Genomic DNA, 25,398 nt, shown 5'->3' on the forward strand with positions numbered 1-25,398 from the left:
GATTCGTTGCCCGGTGTGCGTTGCCCAATAACCACAATGGGGTGGAGAAGTAGAAAAGTTTATTTGAAGCTTTAAACTCCTCAGCATGACTGCTGTGAGTATCTCCGGGCAGAAAAGGGAAGGGGGGGCCACCTGGGCCAAAGGGAAGGGGGGGGGACCTGGGCCTAGAGCAAGGGGGCTTCATCAACACTCGTGGCCTTCCAACCCCTTGAGTTACCTAGTGGCCATGCCCGGTGTCCCCAACATATCTAACACTATGTAAAGACTCTTCCTCAGAATCATCACTCTTTAGTGAAGTGCAGGAGGATCTTGGTGCTGAAACTCCTTTTTCTTAGAGAATATAGACTACGTATCTGTATGTACATGTATATAATGTATGTATGTGTTATACCACATGCAAATAATAACAAATCGATATGTGTATGGGTTCATAATATACCCCACTGAGAATTAAAAACACACAAATGTGTCTCAGGCTTAGTGGACTTCACTTATCAGTATGATGCTGTGTTTCAAATTCAGATATCAGAGGATAGTGAGATAAATGTCATTCCCTCTCCTTCCTTATCATTATTTTCCAGGCTGTATTTGCTCCAGGCCAATTGGGGCTGCAGGAAGGATGGCCAGCACATCCCTCGGCCCGCGCCGCTTCCTGCAGCCCCCATTGGCCTGGAGCGTCGAACCGCGGCCAGTGGAAGCCACAATTGACTGAACCTGCAGACGCGGAAGGTAAACAAACCAGCCCAACCTGCCAGGGGCTTTCCCTGAACAAGTGGCAGCCCTAGTTTGAGAACCACTGGTCTAAAAGACTCCAGGGTGACCCTTAAGTCCCTTGGATTGTGCACACTTGCTCCTTCAAGGAAGCAATACAAACCCCAACAGCTGTCTGGTACTCTGCCCTGGCTGCCTGTCAGGATCTGCAGAGAAAGAGAAGCAGGGGTTTTAGTGTAGGCCACCACCCCTTTCTACCTTGATGTCAATGCCTGCCCCACCCAGACATCCAGCGGGTTCTAAGTAGGCGTTTTGATGGGATGCTTGAGGATGCCGTATCAGTTTCCATATGCCAGACCATGTTTTTCCTTTGTTTGCAAACCGCCTTTCCCACTTCTTTAGTGCATGGTCCAGCATCACCACAGACGGTTGGGTGCTGAGCATGGTAGAAATAGGATATGCCCTTTAGTCTATTTTTACTCCTCCTTCTCACCCTCCCTCCCCTTCCATCTTCAGGGATCTCTTTCACAAAGAACTTCTGGTCTGAGAGGTTCAATCTCTCCTTCTGGTGGGAGCCATGGAAGAGGTTCTGCAGAATTTAAGAGGAAAGGGATTCTCTTTCCGTTGTTTCCTAATCCCAAAAGTCAAAGGAGGTCACAGACTGATTTTAGACCTACGTCAGCTCAACAACTATCTCAAGAAAATAAAGTTCTGCATCCATTATTCCCTCCTTGGATCCCAGTGATTGGTATGCTGCCCTCGATTTAAGAGATGCCTATTTTCATATATCGATATACCAAGGTCACAGAAGGTTCCTCAGATTTGTAATAAACCATCTACACTACCAACTCACGATCCACCCCTTTGTCCTGTCTGCAGCTCCGTGGGTGTTCACCAAATGTATGGCAGTAGTGGCAGCTTTTCTGAGGAGGTTAGGGGTGCACATCTACCCTTATTTAGATGACTGGCTAGTCAAGGGCCAGTCCAGGGTTTAAGTAGTGTCCAACGTTCGACTCATCCAGTTGAAGTTCAAGGTCCTAGGCCTTCTGATAAATGCAGAAAAGTCTACCATTGCTCCAGTGCAGTTCATTGGGGCAGTGTTTGACTCACGCCAGGGCCTACTTCCCAGAGGTTCATTTCCAATCAATCAGATCCCTGACAACACACGTCAAAGTCTGACAACAGCCCCAAATTGTGAGACTTTTAGGTCACATGATCTCATGCACATATGTGGTACAACACCCAAGGCTGCACCTCAGACCCCTCCAGATGTGACTGGCCTCAGCGTACTCACCAAACCACCACCATCTAGACACTCAGGGTACCTCCACTGATTCTTGTCTCCCTCAATTGGTGGTTGGATCTGCTTATGGTTTGTGAGGGCATTCCTTTTATATGCCCTCAACAGTATGACACTGAATCATAGAATCATAGAATCATAGAATATCAGGGTTGGAAGGGACCCCAGAAGGTCATCTAGTCCAACCCCCTGCTCAAAGCAGGACCAAGTCCCAGTTAAATCATCCCAGCTAGGGCTTTGTCAAGCCTGACCTTAAAAACCTCTAAGGAAGGAGATTCTACCACCTCCCTAGGTAACGCATTCCAGTGTTTCACCACCCTCTTAGTGAAAAAGTTTTTCCTAATATCCAATCTAAACCTCCCCCATTGCAACTTGAGACCATTACTCCTCGTTCTGTCATCTGCTACCATTGAGAACAGTCTAGAGCCATCCTCTTTGAAACCCCCTTTCAGGTAGTTGAAAGCAGCTATCAAATCCCCCCTCATTCTTCTCTTCTGCAGACTAAACAATCCCAGCTCCCTCAGCCTCTCCTCATAAGTCATGTGCTCTAGACCCCTAATCATTTTCGTTGCCCTTCGTTGTACTCTTTCCAATTTATCCACATCCTTCCTGTAGTGTGGGGCCCAAAACTGGACACAGTACTCCAGATGAGGCCTCACCAGTGTCGAATAGAGGGGAACGATCACGTCCCTCGATCTGCTCGCTATGCCCCTACTTATACAACCCAAAATGCCATTGGCCTTCTTGGCAACAAGGGCACACTGCTGACTCATATCCAGCTTCTCGTCCACTGTCACCCCTAGGTCCTTTTCCGCAGAACTGCTGCCGAGCCATTCGGTCCCTAGTCTGTAGCGGTGCATTGGATTCTTCCATCCTAAGTGCAGGACCCTGCATTTATCCTTATTGAACCTCATTAGATTTCTTTTGGCCCAATCCTCCAATTTGTCTAGGTCCTTCTGTATCCTATCCCTCCCCTCCAGCGTATCTACCACTCCTCCCAGTTTAGTATCATCCGCAAATTTGCTGAGAGTGCAATCCACACCATCCTCCAGATCATTTATGAAGATATTGAACAAAACGGGCCCCAGGACCGACCCCTGTGGCACTCCACTTGACACCGGCTGCCAACTAGACATGGAGCCATTGATCACTACCCGTTGAGCCCGACAATCTAGCCAGCTTTCTACCCACCTTATAGTGCATTCATCCAGCCCATACTTCCTTAACTTGCTGACAAGAATGCTGTGGGAGACCGTGTCAAAAGCTTTGCTAAAGTCAAGAAACAATACATCCACTGCTTTCCCTTCATCCACAGAACCAGTAATCTCATCATAAAAGGCGATTAGATTAGTCAGGCATGACCTTCCCTTGGTGAATCCATGCTGACTGTTCCTGATCACTTTCCTCTCCTCTAAGTGCTTCAGGATTGATTCTTTGAGGACCTGCTCCATGATTTTTCCAGGGACTGAGGTGAGGCTGACCGGCCTGTAGTTCCCAGGATCCTCCTTCTTCCCTTTTTTAAAGATGGGCACTACATTAGCCTTTTTCCAGTCATCCGGGACTTCCCCCGTTCGCCACGAGTTTTCAAAGATAATGGCCAAGGGCTCTGCAATCACAGCCGCCAATTCCTTCAGCACTCTCGGATGCAATTCGTCCGGCCCCATGGACTTGTGCACGTCCAGCTTTTCTAAATAGTCCCTAACCACCTCTATCTCTACAGAGGGCTGGCCATCTCTTCCCCATTTTGTGTTGCCCAGCACAGCAGTCTGGGAGCTGACCTTGTTAGTGAAAACAGAGGCAAAAAAAGCATTGAGTACATTAGCTTTTTCCACATCCTCTGTCACTAGCTTGCCTCCCTCATTCAGTAAGGGGCCCACACTTTCCTTGGCTTTCTTCTTGTTGCCAACATACCTGAAGAAACCCTTCTTGTTACTCTTGACATCTCTTGCTAGCTGCAGCTCCAGGTGCGATTTGGCCCTCCTGATATCTTTCCTACATGCCCGAGCAATATTTTTATACTCTTCCCTGGTCATATGTCCAAGCTTCCACTTCTTGTAAGCTTCTTTTTTATGTTTAAGATCCGCTAGGATTTCACCATTAAGCCAAGCTGGTCGCCTGCCATATTTACTATTCTTTCGACTCATCGGGATGGTTTGTCCCTGTAACCTCAACAGGGATTCCTTGAAATACAGCCAGCTCTCCTGGACTCCCTTCCCTTTCATGTTAGTCCCAGTTGGTCTCAGATGTGTCAGCGCTAAGCTGGGGAGCTCATCTGAGGCCCCTCAGAACTCAAGGCCTTTGATCTGTGGCAGAACTTTCACTCCACATCAGCATCAGGGAACTCAGAGCAGTTTGCCCAGCCTGTCAGGCCTTCCTGCCCCACATTACAGACAGAAATTTGTTTGCTCTCATGGACAACACTTCAGCCATGTTTTACATCAACAGGAAAGGAGGAGCTGTCTCTTCCCTCCTTTGTCAAGAAGCAATGCAGCTATGGGAGTTTTGCATAGCCCACTCCATCAACATCAAGGTCTCTTACTTTCCGGGAGTTGGCAGGTGACCTCAGAACGACCATCACCAGTCACCACAAGTAGTCCCTTTGCCCAGATGTGGCGAGAGATGTTTTCCAGCAGTTGGAAACTTCCCAGATAGACCTACTTGCAAAGAGGTACAACAGACAGTATCACTAGTCCCTAGGAGGCCACAGTCTGGACTCTATCATGGATGCTTTTCTACTTCCCTTGGATGGGACATTTTGATTATGCCTTTGCCGCCTTCCCAGTCGAGCACAGAGTGCTGCTAAAGATCATGCCGGACCAGGGCCAGATTATTCTGATAGCCCCAGTAAGAGAGCCTGTTCCCGTCAGGACCTGAACTTGGTCTTATCAAATCTTATGAGACCCCCGTATGAACCTTTGGCAACTTGCTCCTTATTATACGCCGCCTGGAAAGTGGTTTTCTTAGTGGCCATCACTTCAGCAAGGTGGGTCTCAGAACTGCATGCCCGCACATCAGAGCTGCTGTAGATAGTCTTCTTTAAAGATAAAGTGTATTTATGTCCTCGCCCAAGTTTCCTCCCAAAAGTGGTTTAGCAATTTCATAACAATCAGACAATCTACCTACCTCTCTTTTACCTGAAGCCGTGTGCAACTAGGAATGAACAATGATTTCACTCACTGGATGTTAGGCAAGCCCTAGCTTTCTACATAGAAAGAACTAAACCTTTCCAGAGGTCCACCCTACTGTTCGTAGCTGTGACTGACAGGATGAAAGGTCTCCTAATCTCTTCACAGATAGTTTCATCCTGGATCACGTCATGTATTCAGGCTTGTTACAATCAGGCAGGTGTCTTGCTACCAGCTAACCTGACTGCTTATTCCACATAAGCATCCTCAGCAGCATTCTTAGCGCAGATCCCTATTCAGGACATTTGTAAAGCAGTGAGCTGATCATATGTTCTTCTCCCAGTACACCATCACTCAGCATTCCAGAGATGATGCCAAATTTGGTCGAGCTGTTCTGCAGTTTTTGTGTCTGTGAACTCTGATCCCTGTACCTTTTCAATTGCTTGGGAGTCACCTAGAGTGGAATGCACATGTGCATTCGCTCCAAGAATAAAAATGGTTACTAACCTTCTGTAACTACTGTTCTTCGAGATGTGTTGCACGTGGTCCATTCCAGGACCCACCCTCCTGCTCCTCTACCTTGGAGTTTTCCAGAAAAAAGGAACTGGGGGGGGTGCGGGGTTGGCTGGACGCTTTATACCAGTGCTATTGGCAGGTGTCAGCAAAGGGTGCTTGAGCTGCGGATACTACTGAGGGAAAAATTTCCGGCGACTGCTCGGGGCACGCATGCATGCACGCACTGAGAGTGGAATGGACATGTGCAACACATCTCGAAGAACAACAGTTATGGAAGGCTAGTAACCATTTTATGCCTTGCACTGTTAATACTATTAGCTGGTGCTAGGCTTTTAACGCATAACAGAGACAAATTTTGAAAATATTACCTTTTTATGTGTGCATGAGCTCTGTGCATTATCATTGGGATACAGAAATGATAGAGTTTTTAAAAGCAGAGCTTGCTTTTACTAATTTTTCACTTGATTTTCATTTCAAAATAGGGATTGCATATATGAATTCTATCACACACACGAGAGGGGCCACTCCCATAGAAACCAGTGTGAGTTCAACCATTGACTTCAATGGAAGAGGATCTGGCCTCTTGCATGTCAAAACTGTATGCACAAACTTATGCATGCACTAGTGGCAATTGTGGAAAAGCAGGTTTGAAAACTTGGCCCTTAATGCCTTATCTCTGTGGAAATATACATTAATTGTAGTTAGTAGCATTGTCTTTTATATGTGAACATGCTTTACTTTGACTAATTGGAATTAAGTCACCAAGGATAAGTAATATATATACAGCCATGTAGTTATTTTTCCAAAGGATTTAAAAATCTTCTCATATAGACAATGCTATGGGTAGGCTTATCAACAATCAGCAGAACGTGTCAGTGCTAACCAACAACACAGCAGTCATATTCTGAGTGAACAAACAAGGGGGAGCCTAGTCAATACAATTATGCCTAGAGGTTATTCTGCTTTGGGATCTCTGCATCAGCCTGAAAGCTAATTAGCATCCAGAGGTTCAGAATGCTCTGGCAGTTCATGTAAGCAGATCACAAATGGTCTCTGTGTCCAGATATGACTAGGTCCCTTTTCCAGCTGTGGAGAACTCCCAGGTGGACTTATTTTCAACACAAGCCAACAGAAAATGTCATCAGTTTTTTTTCCTAAATGGGCCACAGCCTGGGATCATTGACAGATGCCTTTCTGCTACCTAGATGCTTTCCCTCCAGTTCTGCTCCTGCCCAAAGTCTTATCCAATGTTAAACAAGATCAGGCTTACATTATACTTATAACCCCAGGGTGGCCCTGACAACACTGGTTCTCGACTTTACTAGCTCCATTGGCCTCCACTGTCACTCCTCCATGATCTCCCAGGACCATAGCTGTCTCCTCTATCCCAACCTGTAGGCCCTCAAGGGTACATCCTGGCTGATGCCCTTGAAAGAAGGTTGTTCTAAGGAAGTGCAGAATGTACTTCTGATTAGTAGAAAGCTTTAGTAGAAACTAGGTGAACTGTGAGCACATATCTCTCTGCTCATGCTGGGAAACATGCTACCCGCTGCAGTGTAAACATACCAAAGAGTCTGATCAATTAAACTCAGACAAACAACTCTTAGCCCCTTCCCAGACCACTGCAGACTATTCTCCCCTTCCTGGACTCTGGAGGATTGTCCTCTTACTCTTAGGGCTTTCTCCCTGGGGAGGCCTGCCTCCAATCCCAATAATTCTTCTCTTGCTTGGTCAGGGTGTTTCTACACCACCTTTTCTGGTAGACCAGTAGGGGAACCCAGGCCCTCCCACTCCACCATATTTGCGTCCAGGGACCCTAGGATGAGAGCCCAAGTCCACTCCATTAGATCCCTTGTTGAGGTCTCCCTGGCCTCCTTCCTACCACAGGCTTTTCTTGTGGCCTTTCCCCCAGCCCCTTCCAGGGCTTTGTCCCCAACACAAGTCTTTCTGTTCTCCTCAGTCTTGCCACACTCTATTATCAAGAGAGGGACTGCAAAGTTCTTTTCTCTCTCCCTGCAAGTCTCTTCTTTTTTTTCTTTTCTTTTCTTTTTTTTTTTTCTTGTGATGAAGTAGACATGACTGAATGGCCATCATCAACTGTACTTCCTAAATACTTTGCAGTTTATATTCTCTCACTCTGCCTTGTGTCCTTCAGATAATATAAAAACAGCTTTCTAATACTACCCCATTTCCTTGACATTTTTACTAAAGAACATAATGTAACTTTTGTTACCTTAAGACATTTGAATCCCTCAGAAAGCTTTCCCCTTTCTTTATCAAGGCCCTTACATACTCATCAAAGATGCTCAATTGTTTCTTCCACCTTACAGAGTGGACATAGTCCACCTTTGTGTCCATTTATTCGAAAAAAATTTTTTGTTCAAGCCACAATGGCCAGTTCATACTCTAAACAAAATCACTTAATTTTTCCTACCAGTACCAACCCCTGAAGTACGTCCTTATCCTCAGCTCTAGGGCACAATTCAAAAAAATATTCTTCCTCTTTTTTTGTTGATTCAATTTTTTTTGCCATCTTTCTTTTTCTTCTTCTCTAGACTTGCTTTCCTTATAGCAACTACTCAGCTCCTTCCCAGCTGGGTCTCATTTGTTTTTAGGCCTGCCAGGTGTTACCTGGTATCTTAATGAAGCTCTCTAGCCCATATAAACACTTTCCTCACCTACGTGGACCTACATGGGCCTATCAGAGAGCATCAATAGAAATCTGTGCCTAGGAACAGCTACACTACCCAATGCATCTTTTAGAGAGACTAACAGTTGCAAAAACCCCTCAGGTTCACTGCTGTTTGGACCAGCACTGAGTCCGACCAGAGTGTGTGTCCATGGTGGGGGAGCGAATGGCAGCACAGCACAGGAGTTGTCCACAGTGCCATAGGTGAAAAATGGGCCATGGACTCTTCAAAGAGAGACTCTTTATGTCTAATTGGAGATCCAGGTGGCTGAGGCTAGATTTTAGGCTTTGATTTTGTGGTTTCTGCATATGGCCCTGTTCATGATAGACCCAAGAGTCAATCTTTCATTAGCATGATTGGAAGGTGGATTACTGGTTTCCTTTACACTCAACCTCTAATCCTGGACCTCTTGATTTTATATCAAAACAACCACATGCTGCCCAATTATCAAAGCCTCTATACTGTTCACAAGGGAGAAATCATATGGTGCCAATAGGAATATAATCTAAATAAATAAATTAAAAGCCTGATTTCCCTCCCCGCCCTTTAAGTAAGAATTTGCAGGCTTCAAAATCATGACTATAGACTAAGGAGCAACAGCACTGGAAATATTCTGACTGCATCTCATCACCTACCTGTGATACGGGGATTGCTTGGCTTTTGAATGATCAGATAACAGGTTATCTCATTAGATGGCATCTTCACTGTGTGTTGGACTTGGTCCACTTGATTGTGGAGACCCAGTAGATGGAGGAGAGCAGCTGGCCAGCTACCAGGAGGAGTGGGCTGAGACAGTGAGTGTGTATGGTTGGCTGGAACATCAGATCCAGAAGATACAATACATATGCCTCCCTCCCTCCCCTCTAATCACAGCCTAACTTTAGTGGCCATATACCAATGTAAAGAGTCTAGTCCGGAACAACTCAAGTGAGACACTTTTTGCATCTTAAACAAAGATCTCACAGAAGCCTTTTGAAATCTTCTGTTCCAGGGGAGTTTGCATGACTTCTGAGTTGCCTGAATTACAACATTGAGAAAAAGTGAAAGTGACTCTGTCTGCCAGGGATGGCTGGACATAAATGGCTAAACTCCACCAATAATGCCACAGCTGTGAGCTGTGTTGTATGGCTGAAGTACTGCAGGAAGCAGTATCACTCGTTGTCACAGGGATTTCTATGAGGCTGGATTTCACCTAGCAGCCTTAGGATGTAGGCTGCAGTTCATCTAGCTGCCCTCTGCAATTCTTCTTGCAAACTCCAGCTTCTAGAGATCCTGCATGTAGCACATGGGCTACAAGCAATAGAGGGAGAAGCACAGAAGAGGATTTCCAGGCTTCTGTGGAGTTTATTCAGAGTAAAGGGCTCCCTACAGCCACAGTCCCTCCCTGCTGTCTCTGGTCCTGTTTTTCTGTATCCAGCAGCAAGTGTGAGTTGAGGGTGGAGGTTCTGGGCATGGGGGTGGGAGTTAGAGTTGTGGAGAAAAAGGGATTGTGAGCCTGGTGGTGGCTGTCAGGTTGGAGGTGGAAGGACTATGACCTCTGGGGAAGGTCTCCAAGGGTTTTTTATATTTTTGTGTTTTGACCCAGGCGGTGTTAGTTGGGAGAGGTTTCAGAGCAGAAAGGGGTTGCTGTGAGCTTGGGAGGGTTTGGTAGGAAGAAGAGGTGTTCTCAGTCTGAAAGGGACAGGTGGGTCCAGTGGGTGTTCCTGCGCTGGGGCTGGGTTAGAGGGAGCTGAGCAGATCTCAGGAGTGGGATGGCCTAGGCAGGCAAGGTTGAGTGTAAGGGACAATGGAATCAGTTGAATTGGTGGAGTTGGTGGGCATGATGTAGTGGGGAAGACTAAATTGGAGGTAGAGAGTTTGGAACTAGGAGAGAACCATGAAGGGGTCATAGAGAGAGAAATTCAGTCTTCTTCCATCCTGCTGTTTAGCTGTGAAATGCCCCAGTTTTTATTCTGAAAAGGGGAAGGAGTGGGACAGCAGAGAGGATTGAGCAGCTTTTTTTACTTCTGACATCTCCACCAACCTCCCTTACGCTTACAAACCAGCTCCCTGTGACCTCCCACTTCCCCACCTCAGTGTCCCTTTTGTCAGTTAGAAAATATGATTAACGCACAGGGGTGTGGAATGGAGGAGGCTAGGCTAGGCTGTACTCTGCAGCCCCCACTAGTTATCTGCAAGTTGTGTGTCCAGATTTATAGGAACCGTCCCAATTTTGGGGTCTTTTTCTTATATAGGCACGTATTCCCCACACCCCCATTCTGATTTTTCACTCTTACTATATGGTCACCTAGTTATAAAGGCTTTCTCTCACATTTATCTGAGACGTTTACAAATACATGCCCGATTCACAGAAATACCAGGCTGTTTGTTTATAGGCAAGGAGTTACCCCACACTCATGTTTTATTTGTTTGGAATTTAGGTCAACTGCAATTTAGTTAGTCACTGGCACCAAGTGGTCTGTGGTACGTGCACATACTCCTGGGAATTTAAAAACAACTCCTTTGAAGCACTGGGACATGTATAGTGACAGTACAATTATTTTTTAGTAGGATTGACAATTTTCCCCATGAAGAGGATGCTCTGGGTATTTTTATCAACAATTATCATCAGAAAAGGCCGGTTAAACTTAATGGTAAGAGTTTGAGGGAAGGGAAGAGACGTCAATGCAATTTCCACGATAGTGACTGCTGCAGCCTCAGTACCATTCTCATGAACATCCACCATGGCCTTGTGAATAGCCTATAAGGAAATGAAGCAGAGATCACAGTGTGAGCATAAAACAGGGAGCAACAGCTGGAGATGAACTTGCTCCTATTTAAACCACAGCTATTAAGAAAGAAGAACAGAATGAGTACAGGACTGACAACACAAAACATAACCCAACCCTACATTCCCAACCCAGGGAAAACTATTGTTGATTTCAATAGGAGTTTTGCCTATGAATCTTTGGAAGGGTCAGGCACAACAATATGAATAGATTAAATTGCATGTATCAAATCCCTTGTTCGCTCATCCACAAAGAGGGGGACTCCCTTTAATTAGCTGTTTAACATTACTGAAGAATTGTCTCATCATCACAAACAAATTCTAGTACCTTTATGCATCAGAGAGTTACTTTGAAGCAGAATATAGAAGACAATTCAAGATGAATGGTGACAAGCAACATAGGAGGGAAAGAAGCTAAGTAGCTGACCTCCCTGGTGTACCTTTGCCTAATACATTTCTCTCTTGGGTACAGTAAATTGATATTTTACAGTGCAAATGTGAACCTATTTCTTTTACTCTTTGGAGCTACACTAAGCACTAACTCTCACTTTGTTCTCCTTAATGCAACTCAAATTAGTATTTCCTTACATTGTTTGCAGTTTGCATTTGTAGCTGTGTTCCTCCCAAGAAATGAGAGAGACAAAGCAGGTGAGAGGTTTCAGAGTGGTAGCTGTGTTAGTCTGTATCAGCAAAAATAACAAGGAGTCCTTGTGGCACCTTAGAGACTAACAAATGTATTTGGGCATAAGCTTTCATGGGCAAAACCCCACTTCATCAGATGCATGTAGTGAAAAATACAGTAAGCAGTATATATATTACAGCACATGAAAAGATGGGAGTCTTTATGGACAGTCTCTATGCATAAGAACATAAGAATGGCCATACTGGGTCAGACCAAAAGTCCAGGCAGCCCAGTATCCTGTCTGCCGACAGTGTCCAATGCCAGGTGCCCCAGAGGGAGTGAATCGAACAGGTAACGATCAAGTGATCTCTCTCCTGCCATCCATCTGCACCCTCTGACAAACAGAGGCTAGGGGCACCACTAGGGACACTATGCAAAAGAATAAATGGACACAAATCAGACATTGAGAATTGTAACATTCAAAAACCAGAAGGAGAGCACTTCAATCTCCCAGGTCACTCAATAACAGACTTAAAAGTGGCAATTCTTCAACAAAAAAACTTCAAAACCAGACTTCAATGAGAAACTGCAGATCTGGAATTAATTTGCAAACTGGACACCATCAAATTAGGCCTGAATAAAGACTGGGAGTGGTTGGGTCACTACAAAAAGTAATTTTCCCTCTATTGATACTCACATATTCTTGTCAACTGTTGGGAATGGGTCATGTCCACCGTGATTGAATTGGCCTCGTTAGCACTACAAAAAGTAATTTTCCCCCTTCTTGTCAACTGTTGAGAATAGGCCACTTCCACCTTGATTGAACTGGCCTCGTTAGCACTGAGCCTCCACTTGGTAAGGCAACTCCCATATTTTCATGTGCTGTAATTTATATATACTGCTTACTGTATTTTTCACCCCATGCATCTGATGAAGTGGGGTTTAGCCCCGAAAGCTTATGCCCAAATAAATTGGTTAGTCTCTAAGGTGCCACAAGGACTCTGCATTGTTAAGGCAGGCGAGGTAATAGCTTTTATTGGACCAACTTCCGCTGGTAGAAGGGACGAGCTTTTGAACTCCACCGAGCTCTTTGTCAGATCTGGAGAAGGTAACCAGAGTGTCACAGCCAAATACAAGGTGGGAGAGATTGTTAAGCATAAAGGGTTCACACATGCTGTAGCAGACCACTTAAAATGAAGTGGGCAATTAAGGGGAAGCAAGCAGCAGGGTATGTTCAAAGTGTTACATTGATTTTATTGCTCAATTCATCTGTAAGTCCATAGTTCTTAGTATCCAGCAAAGTTATGAATTTAATTTACCAGGCTTGTCTTTTAAAGGTGTTGTGCAGGTTTCCTTTGAGCATGAGGGCTGAGAGATCAGATATGGAGTGATCCCTTTGTGTTTGCCCACAGGTGAAAAGGTGTTTTGTTTTTTTTTATAATTTCAAGATCCATGGGTCCTACACATGTCTATCACAATATGTAGTATTCTCTCATTACAACAATTTCTAACACACCCTGCTCCTTGCTAACTCTTAATTACTCACTTCATTTTAAGTGGTCTCCTACAGCATGTGTGTATCCTTATGCTTAATTTATCCCACTCTGAATTTGTCCAACCTTGTCTGGACCTTATCCAGACCTCAGTCTGAGCTGCATCAAACATGAAAGCTTTCCTCCTTTACCTTATCTTTACCTTACCTTACCTTTATATTATCCTTTAATGTGGGGATAAATACATTAAAATTATGAGACACTTAGCTACTACAGTAATGAGGGGTCATATAAATATCTATCATAGAATAAGACTCCGTATTTGCAAACTCTTGCCAGACCATTTTACATATTAATTATTTTATGTTAACAATAGTTACAATTGCATTTTTCCCTGTCCTTTTGTCCTTTTCCCTCCCTAGTGCTACTGACTTCTACAGGACATTCCAGAAGGTCAAGTAAGCTCACAGAGCCTGTGTATTCATTTATAGTAAGCAAATTAATGCTTAATCTGAGGAAAGACTAAGTGCTAATCTGTGAGTCTATCCTCCTTATGCTACAGCTCTGTCTTTCCTGTCCTTGCTGGCAGAGCATTTTACCAGTGACCTGACTGGAAGCTGGAATGGGTCATTTCAAAAGAAAATAACAGACAATTCCATTTAGCATCATCTAGATTTTACAAACTTACTTTTGACACCTTCAGGTTAGAGTGCCCAGTGATTCCAGACAGATCAGCTTCGTTAGTGAACACATCAACCACACCCATTTTCTGAAACAGCTCTCTGACATCATAGGTACCAGATACAGAGAAAGCTGGAATGTACAGCTCGATTTTTCTGTTCAAAAAGAAACACACAACTCTGGTGAACTATTGTCAAATGGCTGCATACTTAAATATTTACAGCTGGATAATGTAGAGCACTCAAGGATCTCAGCTACCGATGAATTTGCATCACAATGCCCCACTCTTATTGTCCCATTTTACAGCAACTGGACAGCAAAATTACAATCCCATGAGTTTTATTTTTGTTTAACTACATGTGACTACTGTGCTGGTTTTAGAAAACTATTGTTTGGATTATTTGATCTAATATTGAGACTAGTAAAGTGCATTACCTTATATAGGGCTGGATTGTCCCTACCTCTAATACAGCTGCTCAAGTGAATGCAGGAGAAGTAGAGATATCCCCACCTTGTGTGGCATAGCAGGGGTACACCCATAAGAGTTCCCAGGGGATTGCATGGGCTACACTGGAATCTTTCACTGGCTCCCTGAAACAATTGGACTGGGAGAGTATCACATTCCAGGGTGCAATTCAGAGCAGTGAGGGGCTCTGTTACCACCTGCCCTGCAACCTTGGGTGCCTCACAATGCTTTGCTGTTGTAGCTTCCAACCTGGGTCTCTCACAGTCAGTCTGCCAGTATGGAGGTCACACTCTGAGTGTCTGTGTAGAGCCACAGCCCTGGTCCAGCACCTCTAACTCCGGCAGCCTGTCAGCAGCACAGCAGACACACTCTGGCTTCCAGCAGCCTTGCTTATTACCTGCAGAGTGACCCTCACACACTCCTAGTCCTCAATTTTCCACCAAAAATGTGTGTTCTGCACTGCCCACCCTGCTCCTGGACAGTTCAGATATATTAGGTCTGTTGCTGCTGTAAGGAAACAATCTCCAACTGTTTGCTACTCTAAATGGAGTTGCCCAAATAATTCAGTTTGAATGCAACATTGGGTTAGTTTTGATTAAAGAATGAAACCACTTTATTTAACTACAAAGAGAGATTTTAAATGAGTACAAGAATAAGGCATTAAAGTCAGAAATGGTTACAAGAGAAATAAACAGAAAACGCTTTCTAGTAACTAAACTCAACAAACTAGACATGGTTCCAGGTAAAATTCTTGCCACATTTTCCAGCAACATGGCTGAGCAAATACTTAAGTCAAGATCTGCCCCCAAAGTCCAGACAGCTGGTTTCTTTTTTCTTCTTAGGTGAAAGAGTGACAGATGAAAAGGGAGACAGAAAGAATCCCTGGGTTTTGTCCCCCCACTTCTATAGTCCAGTCTCTCTTTGAGGCTTACCCCTCACAGCAACGTTTATTTAAACAGTAAAGAAAACCATGGGAGTTTGGGGGTGTGAGTGAAGGTGGCCCCATACTCTTTTTTCTCCCCCATGTATGCTGAAATGCAGGTTTGCCTTGTCTCTCTCTTGCTGCCTCAAGGACCTTATGTACTAGTTATATATAAAATGAGGTAAACCCACATTCCTTTATTTAAGATAGACTTGCTTAACCACTCCTGCCTAATAGGGGTTACGTGGGTTTGAACATGTGAAACCAACATCATTCAGGGGGAATTCATAACTTTACATAGAATCTTGTATCTAGATTTAACAGTGATATAACTTACAGAAGGTCGTTTGTTTTCAAATGATACTTCACAAGGCATCTTTGGGTACAAAGATTATTACAATAGCGTGTAAGGTGTGAACACTGGTGCATTCCGTCAGAGAGGGGTGCTGAAAGGGCAGAGGAATGGCTTTGTGCCCCATGTTCCAGCCAGCTCTCTAGCCAAAAGAACTGAAGCAAGAGGGGCATTCTGGGAGGCATTATACTTCAGAGGTGTGTGTCTGAGGCACTAATTCTTCCAGTGCTCTCCCTTAGGGCAGTATGCAATGCATTGCCCAGTCTTAGAGCTGTATCTACAGGCACAGCCTAGCCCTGAATGGAATGTTTTGTCTTCATTTCCAATTCTAGCCTATTTTACAGCAAACATACATAAGCGTAGTAGCAGTTAAATGGTTACCTTTGTTGAAGTGATTTTGTCCATTTAGTCATAGTTTCTTTCAACAGAGCATTCTCCACCTGCTCCATTTTCCCTTCATCGGGCAGAATGAATATTGCAGCAGCATTTCCTTTGTATGGGATTTCAACCACCCAGCAAGACAGCTCCTCATCATGGTGTGTGTTATACCTTTTGTTACTGCTCATCATATTAACTTTGACAGATGTTTTTGCATCCACAAAAAAGTCATCTTCCTTGGTGAACAAACTATTGAAAGGATTTTCCCAATGAGCTGATGACAAAAAGAAAGAATGCCATTGAAAATACTGGGAAAGAGAAATTTCAAACACATATCAGACTAATTTAAATGTAACATGTCTATATTTCAAGTTTAAGTCAACTGCAAGCTCATTTGAAAAATGGGACATTAGCGCTGCGGCCAGCTGGCCGGACAATTTCAATAGCAAGTAGTCCTGATGAAAGCCAAACAAGTGAAATGAACTAATACTGTGGTTTTCTTTAAATCTGTAGCTTTGAGAAAAGAATAGTGACCAAGTATTATAACTTTCTGTGCTGTTAAACTGAGGCCCCTTAATCTGATAGAGCTCCAGATTAATTAATAAATCTAACTTTTTTCATTTTACCTAAATTTCTTCTATTCATGCCTCACATTATAAATCTTGAGACACGAGTCTGTAAGAGGGAGCTGAATTGGAATTTTGTTTATATTTAATTTCCTTCCCTTCTTCTTAGAGGTGGAGCAGGAATAGTTCAGTGGTTTGAATATTGGCCTGCTAAACCCAAGGTTGTGAGTTCAATCCTTGAGGGGGCCATTTAGGGACCTCTGGCAAAAATTGGGAATTCGTCCTGCTTTGAGCAGGGGGTTGGACTAGATGACCTCCTGAGGTCCCTTCCAACCCAGATATTCTATGATTCTCTGTTTCTTGTAAAATGTTAGCACAGGTGATGCAGTTTATTAGCATCAAATGCACAAATGGGAAAGCATGTGCTTTCCAAGCTGCTGAAAAGGACCTGTCTTTATAGAGTTGACTGAAATTAACCAAAGTTTAAAATGTTATGGTAGGGCCTACCCCACAATTCTGCTAGTTCCAGCCTGCTCCTATGCGTTATAAGCCCGATCCTGCACCGCTCTAGTCAGTGGTATGGCACCCATTGACTTCTATGGCACAGGATCAGTGCCTATTGCCTTTCTTATACATTGCCTCACCAGAGTACCACATGACCACTTTCTCCTCAGTTAAATAGCTATCCATTTTGGCAAGAAATTTTCGTGATCTTAAATAAATCCTTTCGTGGCTCCTGGGTACCATTGGTAGAATATATTGCCTTCAGTTATAACACTAAATGAGTATCAGGCAAATAAATGTGCAAAGATCAACCATTGTCCATTCTGGGAACATCCCAGGGACAACAACACATCAATGAAAAAAATAGAATTCTGGATTCTTTCCTTTTTTATCTCTGTATTTAGGAAGTGTGATTAAACTGGCCTGCATTACAGGGGTGAGGAGAACCTATAACTCCCATTCACTTCCAAGCAATAGTTGCTTGGCATGCCTAATGACATAGTTATAATCTTGTTCAGGTGACTAAATATGGATTTAGGTCATCAGAATTGGGGGGGGGGGCAGGGAGCCTGTCCACCCAACTTTTGAAAGTGGGAGAGCCATGACTCTTACTTTTTAACATGGGCATAGTTTGGGGGGAAGCAGTGCTGGTAGGGGCTGTGTTTGTCAGGGGAGCTGATCAAGATGCTGTAGGTTCCAGGCAGTAGCTGGTGGGAAGGACAGAAGGAGCATGGGCTGTGCGACTGGTCCCGTTGACCTACATGCAGCCACAGGAGGTAGGAAACTGGCAGCACCAAGTGCTAGAGGCCCTGGGGGTGCTATGTGAGGAGGGGACTAGCGCCATGAGGGAGTGCAGGATTAGGGGAGAAGGGCCACAGGAATCCATTTTGGACTTTGCTGCCCCCGCTTCTACAAAGATTCCAGTGCCTTTGATTTAGGTGCCTAATTATAAACAAAATTTCCAATTAGGATGACTATAACTTTCCTGGAAATGCTTAAAAACATTGAGAAGGCATGAGTCTCAAGTTGGGTAATCTCATAGACCTAATAAGCAGTTGACAAAAAACCAGTTTATTTGTCTTAGACCACTATCAGAATTCCATAGCTTATATGTGCAACATGTACCGATCTGTAGAACATCTTACCTTTAAAGAAAATATAGTTGACAAGAACCATTACAGTGAGCGGATCAAGATCCTTGACCAAATTGGCAATTTTCCCGTGGGTTTTATTCTCTATGTAATCATTGATCTGTTTCTCAGCCTCGGCAGAATTCTGGAAGTTAGTAGGAAAAGTTTCAGACTCATACAGACTTTTGACATCTTCCAAAAACTTCTCTAGTAGTTTCAGTTGATCATCTATAAAGAGGGCATTTCCCATATTCAGCTGGATCTCACTGTCAGGACGGTTTAACATGTGGATGAGGTGACGAAAACCTTCATGTATCTCCCTCTCCTCAATCTCTGTCAGATTAAAGGAGAGTCCTTGGAGAATTTGACTCAGAGTGGTTGACTTGGCACCTAACGTCAGCATTGCAAAGGCAGTGGAGATGCTCAGAGGAGAGAAGAAAACGTTCTTGTCAGCTGCATCTGATTTAATCTGCTTGTAGAATCTAAATGCAAAGTCAGCATTGCTAGGAGCTACTTGGAGAAAGGTCATCTTTTCAGTTACACCATTGCCTCCAACTGGGCTAAGATGCTGTTGGGGATTATAATCTGTCTGACCATCCTCGTCATTGTGGTGGCCAGGGACATGATTAGGCTGGACAACAGCAGGAAGCCCAGCAAGTAACACAGACAGACAGAAAATGGACTTCATTTTCCTTTGGAACTATTCCTTTAAAAACAAAACAAAAGAATGGAATAGTCATTAGTCATGGAAATGTTCCCCCCTTCCCTGTGCTATTTGTGATCCTTTGGTTATTTTTCTCTCTCCCGTCATGGCAAGTCCACCTCCCTCCAGTCAACTGGGAGATTATGAGGGGAAAGGGAGTGGGGCTGACCAGAGAATCACAGGGATTGGGAGCCCAGGCCAGGTTGGGAATCAGAGAAAGGAAAAAGGAGGGGTGATAGAAGAAGACTCTGGGCTGGATTCTTCACTTAGCACCATCCTCTTTGTGCCACTCAGACATACCCCTCCCTAGAGTAGAGGTGCTTTGTTAAGGGGGGAAGTTATGAAAGAGGGTGGGATGAGAGGAGGCTGTGAGAGATTTTAGCAGAATGGAGATCCACTATGATGTTCCTCTGCTGCTGTAAGATGAATTAGGGACCTTATGCCTGTGGCACAAATTGGTGCTGCACTTTTGCTGTAACTTCTGCTAGGGTTTGACAGCAACAATCAGGGAACTGGAACCAGTTCCTTGATAGTCCCTCCCACTCCACCACACATGCACACACTTCAATGTGTTGCAGTAGAATCTGGATCCAAATGACAATATGGCCCGCTATCTAAAGCTTGAAAAGGTTTATAAGGAAGGACCCTGTCTGGAACATCAAAATTAAGTCCCCCTTCCCTGACTTTAAGTACTGTAATTTGGTGAGCTTTACCAAAAGGGGATATCAAATGGTCCCGAGCTTTCTGTAACATCATAATAACAGGAATACATCAGCTCTAAAGGTTCTTCACATGTCAAAAATGTATAGATTTGCCCTTTTTTGTTCTTTATGCTGTCCCTTCTTTTTTTCTCTCTCTATCTATCCCTAGGTAACAGGTTTCCCATTAGGCTTCAATTCAGCAGCTAGTATGTGCTAAAGACCAACTTGCTTCGTTAATGCTAGAGTTTTAAACCATGTTAAAATGTGTTTGACAGAGCTGGTTGAAATTTTCGAATGGAATGTTTTTCCGCTACAAAATGCTGATTCATCAAAATAGAAGCGTTCCAAAGGGTTATGTCAACTCTAAAGAAGTTTCATTTAGAAAAGAAATAAAAAATGTTTTAAAAAATTCTATTCTATTCTATATTTATACTTTGCATTGTTTTCATTTTTTTATGCTTTTAAAATGGTTTTGTATTTTATTTTATGTTCATATTATTTTATAAAACCATATAAGTTAAAATAAAAACAATATAAAATAAACTAATACCAAAAAGTCAAAATTGAAACAAAAACTTTTAATTTTATCAAAATTAAACATTTCAGATGACCAAAAAAAAATTTGGGGGGGTAGGGGAACTTTGTTTCATGGGAAAATTCAAACTTTTGACTTTTTGTTCTGATTCAGAATGATTTTTTTTTCAATGTCAGAATTTTCTGCAGAAGGGAAAATCCCAGTTTCCACAGCTCTAATGCTGGCTAACACATTCTAGGAAATCCCACACATTTTTGGTGTACTCAGGCCTTATCTTAAAGCACTAGATTAATCTCGTCCCAGATTTTCCCCATAATTTTTTTTAAAAAATGCCTTCATTCAAAGACCATTTCCACTAGCGCACTAATTTCTGTTGGCTCATTGGGGTCTTAAGGAAGGCTCTACTCACAGGATAAATTGTAACAGGTATAGTGAATACACCCATACTTGAATGAAATCCCATAAAATCAACTGCATTTCACACAGCTAATAAGAGTTCAAAGCCTCTTTTGAAAAAATATGGCCATACTTACAGTACAATCAGAAGACTCCTGCTGGATGCATCTAATCTGCTCTGCTCCTCGCCTTTTATTTATATTGCCTTAACGTTATTAAGCTGAGTGTCCTCTATTAAACATTAAACAGAGCAAATAGAAGTTATTAGGAAGGATGCAGAGCAAACAGTGATGAAATTGCTTTTCTGGCATGGAGGGTCAAATGCCCACTGTCCACCCACATGGTAGAAAATAGAGCCAATATTTATGGAAGGAGGTAGCAGGGAGCCATATGGAGGGTACTGGTGACTGTGCTGTTTGCTTGCCTCAGACCTCCAAACTTGTGGAAACCTCTGTATGGAAAGACTTCATGATTAGAGCACCAATAGGAAGTGGGGCATGTGTGCCTAGGAAGAGCTGATCTTTTCAATGTGTCTCTTGTGACAGAAGCCAAATGCCAGAGCAAGAGCCAGAGGCAAAGCTGTGGATTGAAGCTAGGTATCTAAAACTGGAGAGGAACAGGGGCTAGAACAGAACAAGAGCAAGGGCTAGAAGCAAACTGGAGCAAGACTGCAAGATGCATGGTACATATTGCGACCAAGCATATAGACAAGTCTGCTAAAGCAGCAGCCAGTCAGGGACTGTGGCTACTCCATCTATTCTAAGACAGTGCAGCTGGGCTCATTAGTTGCCTAACAATGAGGCTGGTCCCTGACAGCAAATAAATAAATGGATACTGAGATTTTCTTTAAATCTTTATCTTTAAAGAAAGTAACGTAACCAAGTTCTTGCAGTTGTTTGTGCTGTTTAATTAAAACTCCTGTATCTGTTAAAGTTCCAGAGCAGAGCAGATTGTTGCTTCTTGACAATTTACACTTAATTAATAAATCCAGTATTTTCCTCAGGCAACTTAAGTTGGCTGCAGTGTCGGGAGGTTGCTGTTGCTGTGAAAAACTGCAGGGAGAAAGGCTGCAGACAGTCCCTGAGTGGAAGGAGTTGAAGGGCAATTCAGAGATGGGGAAGCCATATATATAGGAAGAAACCCAGGGAAACAGCAGCAGAGATGTAGGACTGTACAAGGACTGTGGCTGCTTATTACAGGGTCCCTGGCTAGAACTTGGTATAAAGGGCAGGCCTGGATACCCTACCAGCCCCTGGGGAGTGGCACAGAGCATTGGAGAGGTCAGCCAGACAGCTGCTCTGGAAAGACTGTGAATTCCCTGGAAAGGGAGGACTTCAGTGACCTGACCAGAGGGCCAAGCCATGAAGAGGAGACTGAAGATCCTGGAGAGAGCAGGGCTTCAGAGCAAGAAAAGGCAGGAGAAGACACTGCTGAAGGGGAGCACAAGCTGGCTGAGTTAATCCCCAGGATAGCCAGCAGGAGGTGCCACCAGTGGTGAGTGAACCCTGTGACAGATCATAATATATTTGTTCTCAGAATACACTATGATACAATTATTACTACAGTGTTAGGTTTATGCAGACTCTGAAATAACACAATTTTTTCATGCAGAGAGCACAGATGAGGCTGTACATTCCACTTATATGGAAAATGAAAAGATTGGAACTGTTCACCTTAGAAAGCAGACGAATAAGAGAGGAGCTGGTAAACATAGAAAATGATGAATGTTCTAGAAAGGGTAGATTGTGAGCTTTTGTTTTCATTGTCTCAGAACCCAAGGACATGGGGAGATTGAATGACATTGAAAGATAGGAAATTCAAAACTAATAAAAGAAAATATTTTTGTCACACAGTGTGTGATTAGAATGTGGAACTCACTGCCACAAGGAGTAGTTGAGGCCAAGAACTTAACAAGATTCAAAATGGCATTGCACAGTTATATAGATAACAAGAATAGCTAGTATTATAACAGCAAATGTTTCCAAAAATTTGGAAGGGATATTAAATCTAATGCTTCAGGGCTTAAGTCAATCTCTAGTTGCTAAAGATCAGGGTGAGTCCAAATGTTGGGGGCAGATTACCCCATATCTACCCACTGCAGTGTTCTTACACCTTCCTCTGAAGCATTTGGTGCTGGCCACTGTCAGAAACAGGATACTGGACTACAGGAACCCCAGGTCTGATCCAATCTGGCAGTTCCTATGTTCCTACATTTCCCCCTCTACCAGGTTTTGAATGCAGAGCAGGGAGCGTTGAAGTGCCTTCAGAGGAGAGCCTGAGCCATGGCTCCCTTCCCATGAGCAGGTCCTTCTCCTTCCTCCACAATGGTGGGAGCAGGAGACACAGGAACTCAGGGAGATGCGCTGGCAGGATGAAGCCTCAGGAGGGGATGGTTGGAGCCAGACTTGTGGAGACATTGGTCAGAGGGAATATGGGTGAGACAGAGCCAAAGGGAGGTCTTGGGTGGGGAGGATCTTGTTAGGGACTGAGGAACTGGGAAACTTTGGGAGAAACGGCCCGGGGGAGAGACATTCCAGGAGGGGTACAGGCTCAAGGAAGGACCTTGTGAAGGGCAGTTTCACAGGGGGAGATTTGGGGAGCAGAGCTGCAAGGACTCCAAAGTAAGGGAATAAGACAGAGTAAAGCTGTGTCAGCATGTGGGGAGGAGAGAAAGAATGCTGTGAGAATAAGAGAAAACCTCATGGTGACACTAGAGCTGCAGTAGAGGAAAGTGTTATTGCTGTGGCAGATCCTTGGCCAGATTATCAACAGATATGCAAAATATGCAAGAGTCTGTCTGGGACATGCATTAAAGTACTTATGCTTTTTTTTTAAGTTATGGTTAAACTTGGATCCATGTTACTTTATATAAAGTCCATAGTGGACAACAGAAATCTTGCCAGCATGTTTTAGCAATGCAAGAAAAGGTCTTCAGTCTGGTGCTAGAGTTCTGACATGCTAAGACTGTGTGATCTATATATCATATCATATATCATAGTCACAGATCTATGTTGAGCTGAATATGAACTCATATAATGATTAATTGTGTCTTTGCCAAGCATTTGTGACTTTCAGAGACATATTGTAACTGATGATTAAGTGCAACTGACTCCCAACAACAATTTATTTTTCTGGAATGGAAAGCCAGTGGAAATATAATTTGCTGGAGGCTACTTCCATCCTCCAGAGCTATACGCTGTTTCACTATCTCAGCACAGAGTTGTCAGAGCCAGGGAGATGTACTGACCAACAGAGAAGGTGTAGGGAACCAGTGAGAGAGATGGAGTTGGGTAGCAGAGAAGTGGGTGTGTGGATGGCATAGTGGGTAGCCAGTTTGGGGCTCCTGCCTCAGCTCAGAGCAGATGGTAGTGCTGTGGTGATCTAAGTATGAGTGCCTCTGTGGGGCACTCCTAAGAAGGGAAGGAAGAAGACATTGAGAGAAAGAAAGCCAGAGAGGAGGCTATCTGGGGGATGAACACCTATGTGGGGAGCAGGTGCCATGGCTATCTCTGTCCCAAACATTCGTGGCCCCATTATTGTTACTACCTCCAACTTCTAGTAACACCCTATTGGCTCCAGCTCATATACTGAGCTTCTGGCCATCAGCCTGCAAGTCCCAGTATGAAAAACAAGCTATGATTCATTGACCTCAAAAGATTTATAGGATGAGGCAGCTGCCAGAGGAGCTGAGTTGGCAGCTGGACTTCTGCCACTGCTGCAAGCTCCCAGTCTCCCCTCCCTTTGCCCTCTCCAAATATAAGGAGGGATTTTGGATGGACTGGAGGCAGAAGTTTCTTATCGTAAAACATGTTTTCCAGATTTCAAATCATTCTTGTAGCTCTTTTCTGAGCCCTCTCCAGTTTTTCAGTATCTTTTCTAAAGTGTGGACACCAAAACAGGTCACAGTTCCAGAAGTGGTCTCACCAATGGCATATTCAGAGGTAATATCACCTCCCTGCGCCTGCTTCAAATTTCCCTCCGAACACACCCAAAGATCACATTAGCCATTTTAGTCACAGCATCACAATGGGAGCTCATATTCACTTGGTTATCCATGATCCCCAAAGTCCTTTTCAGAGTCATTGCTAGCCAGAGTACACCTTGTCAGTGTAGTGGGGCAGTTACCCCACTCCTAACAAAAAGGATAGGCTGATTTGGAAAGGAGCCACCGCTGGGGCCACGCCTCAATCAGGCCACACCTGGTCCTGTTATAAGGGCTCAGGGAAGAACTGGTTTAGTCTCTCTCTAGCTGTGGAGAGAGAAGGACCTAGCTGCCAGGGAGAAAAGGGTACCTGGAGTGGAGCAGGTCTGGGGAAAGGCCAGAGGAGCTGGGGAGGTACTGTGCAGACCTGTGCATGTACTGGGGCTGGAAGGTGCAGCCCAGAGATGGGCAGAGGCATCTGGTCCAACCTCCTTGCCAATGATGAGTGGCCATGACAGACTGCAGTCTGCCCCAGTGAGCAGGGGCTAGATGATGACTGGCAGTAGCCACTAACATGAGGTGGGGATAGAAGGTTGGAGGTTCCCCTGGGAGGGGAGACCCAGACTGTGGGTTACTGCTGGGGGGCAGAACCCTGAAGGGGAGGGACATGGGGGCCTGAGGCAGGTGAGACACTGGCCAGTAGGAGAAGCTCTGTACACTGGAGAGCTAATTCCTGAGATGACCAGCAGGAGGCACCACACCAGTGAGTCTTGCTTCGCTACAGTCAGAATGAATTATGTTCTTAGCTCTCCTGCTTAGAGTCAAACCACAGGTGGTCTATGGAATTAATTTGTATAAAGTATAAAAATATGGATCCCTCAACTGGACATTTACCTTGTTTTTCCAGGATGTGGGTGG

At 44.1% G+C, this 25,398-nt stretch overlaps 1 protein-coding gene and 1 long non-coding RNA gene across 2 annotated transcripts; one reads left to right on the forward strand and one right to left on the reverse strand.

Moving 5' to 3' along the window:
- The first annotated feature begins 1,682 nt into the window (after positions 1 to 1,682).
- Positions 1,683 to 25,064, forward strand: LOC122460639. The gene is made up of 4 exons (XR_006282080.1): positions 1,683 to 1,693; positions 1,771 to 1,774; positions 20,955 to 20,961; positions 24,932 to 25,064. It is a non-coding gene; the product is annotated as an uncharacterized LOC122460639 (long non-coding RNA).
- On the reverse strand, positions 10,527 to 20,863 carry LOC119857249 (alpha-1-antitrypsin-like). The gene is made up of 5 exons (XM_038405912.2): positions 20,696 to 20,863; positions 18,239 to 18,929; positions 16,027 to 16,297; positions 13,913 to 14,060; positions 10,527 to 11,082 (listed from the first exon to the last, which is right to left on the reverse strand). Exons 2-5 carry the CDS (start codon positions 18,909 to 18,911, stop codon positions 10,879 to 10,881), a joined length of 1,296 nt encoding a protein of 431 aa, XP_038261840.1. The 5' UTR covers positions 18,912 to 18,929; positions 20,696 to 20,863; the 3' UTR covers positions 10,527 to 10,878.
- Positions 25,065 to 25,398: the final 334 nt, after the last annotated feature.

This window comes from Dermochelys coriacea, chromosome 6 (assembly GCF_009764565.3).
Source record: "Dermochelys coriacea isolate rDerCor1 chromosome 6, rDerCor1.pri.v4, whole genome shotgun sequence".
Classification (NCBI taxonomy): domain Eukaryota; kingdom Metazoa; phylum Chordata; order Testudines; family Dermochelyidae; genus Dermochelys; species Dermochelys coriacea.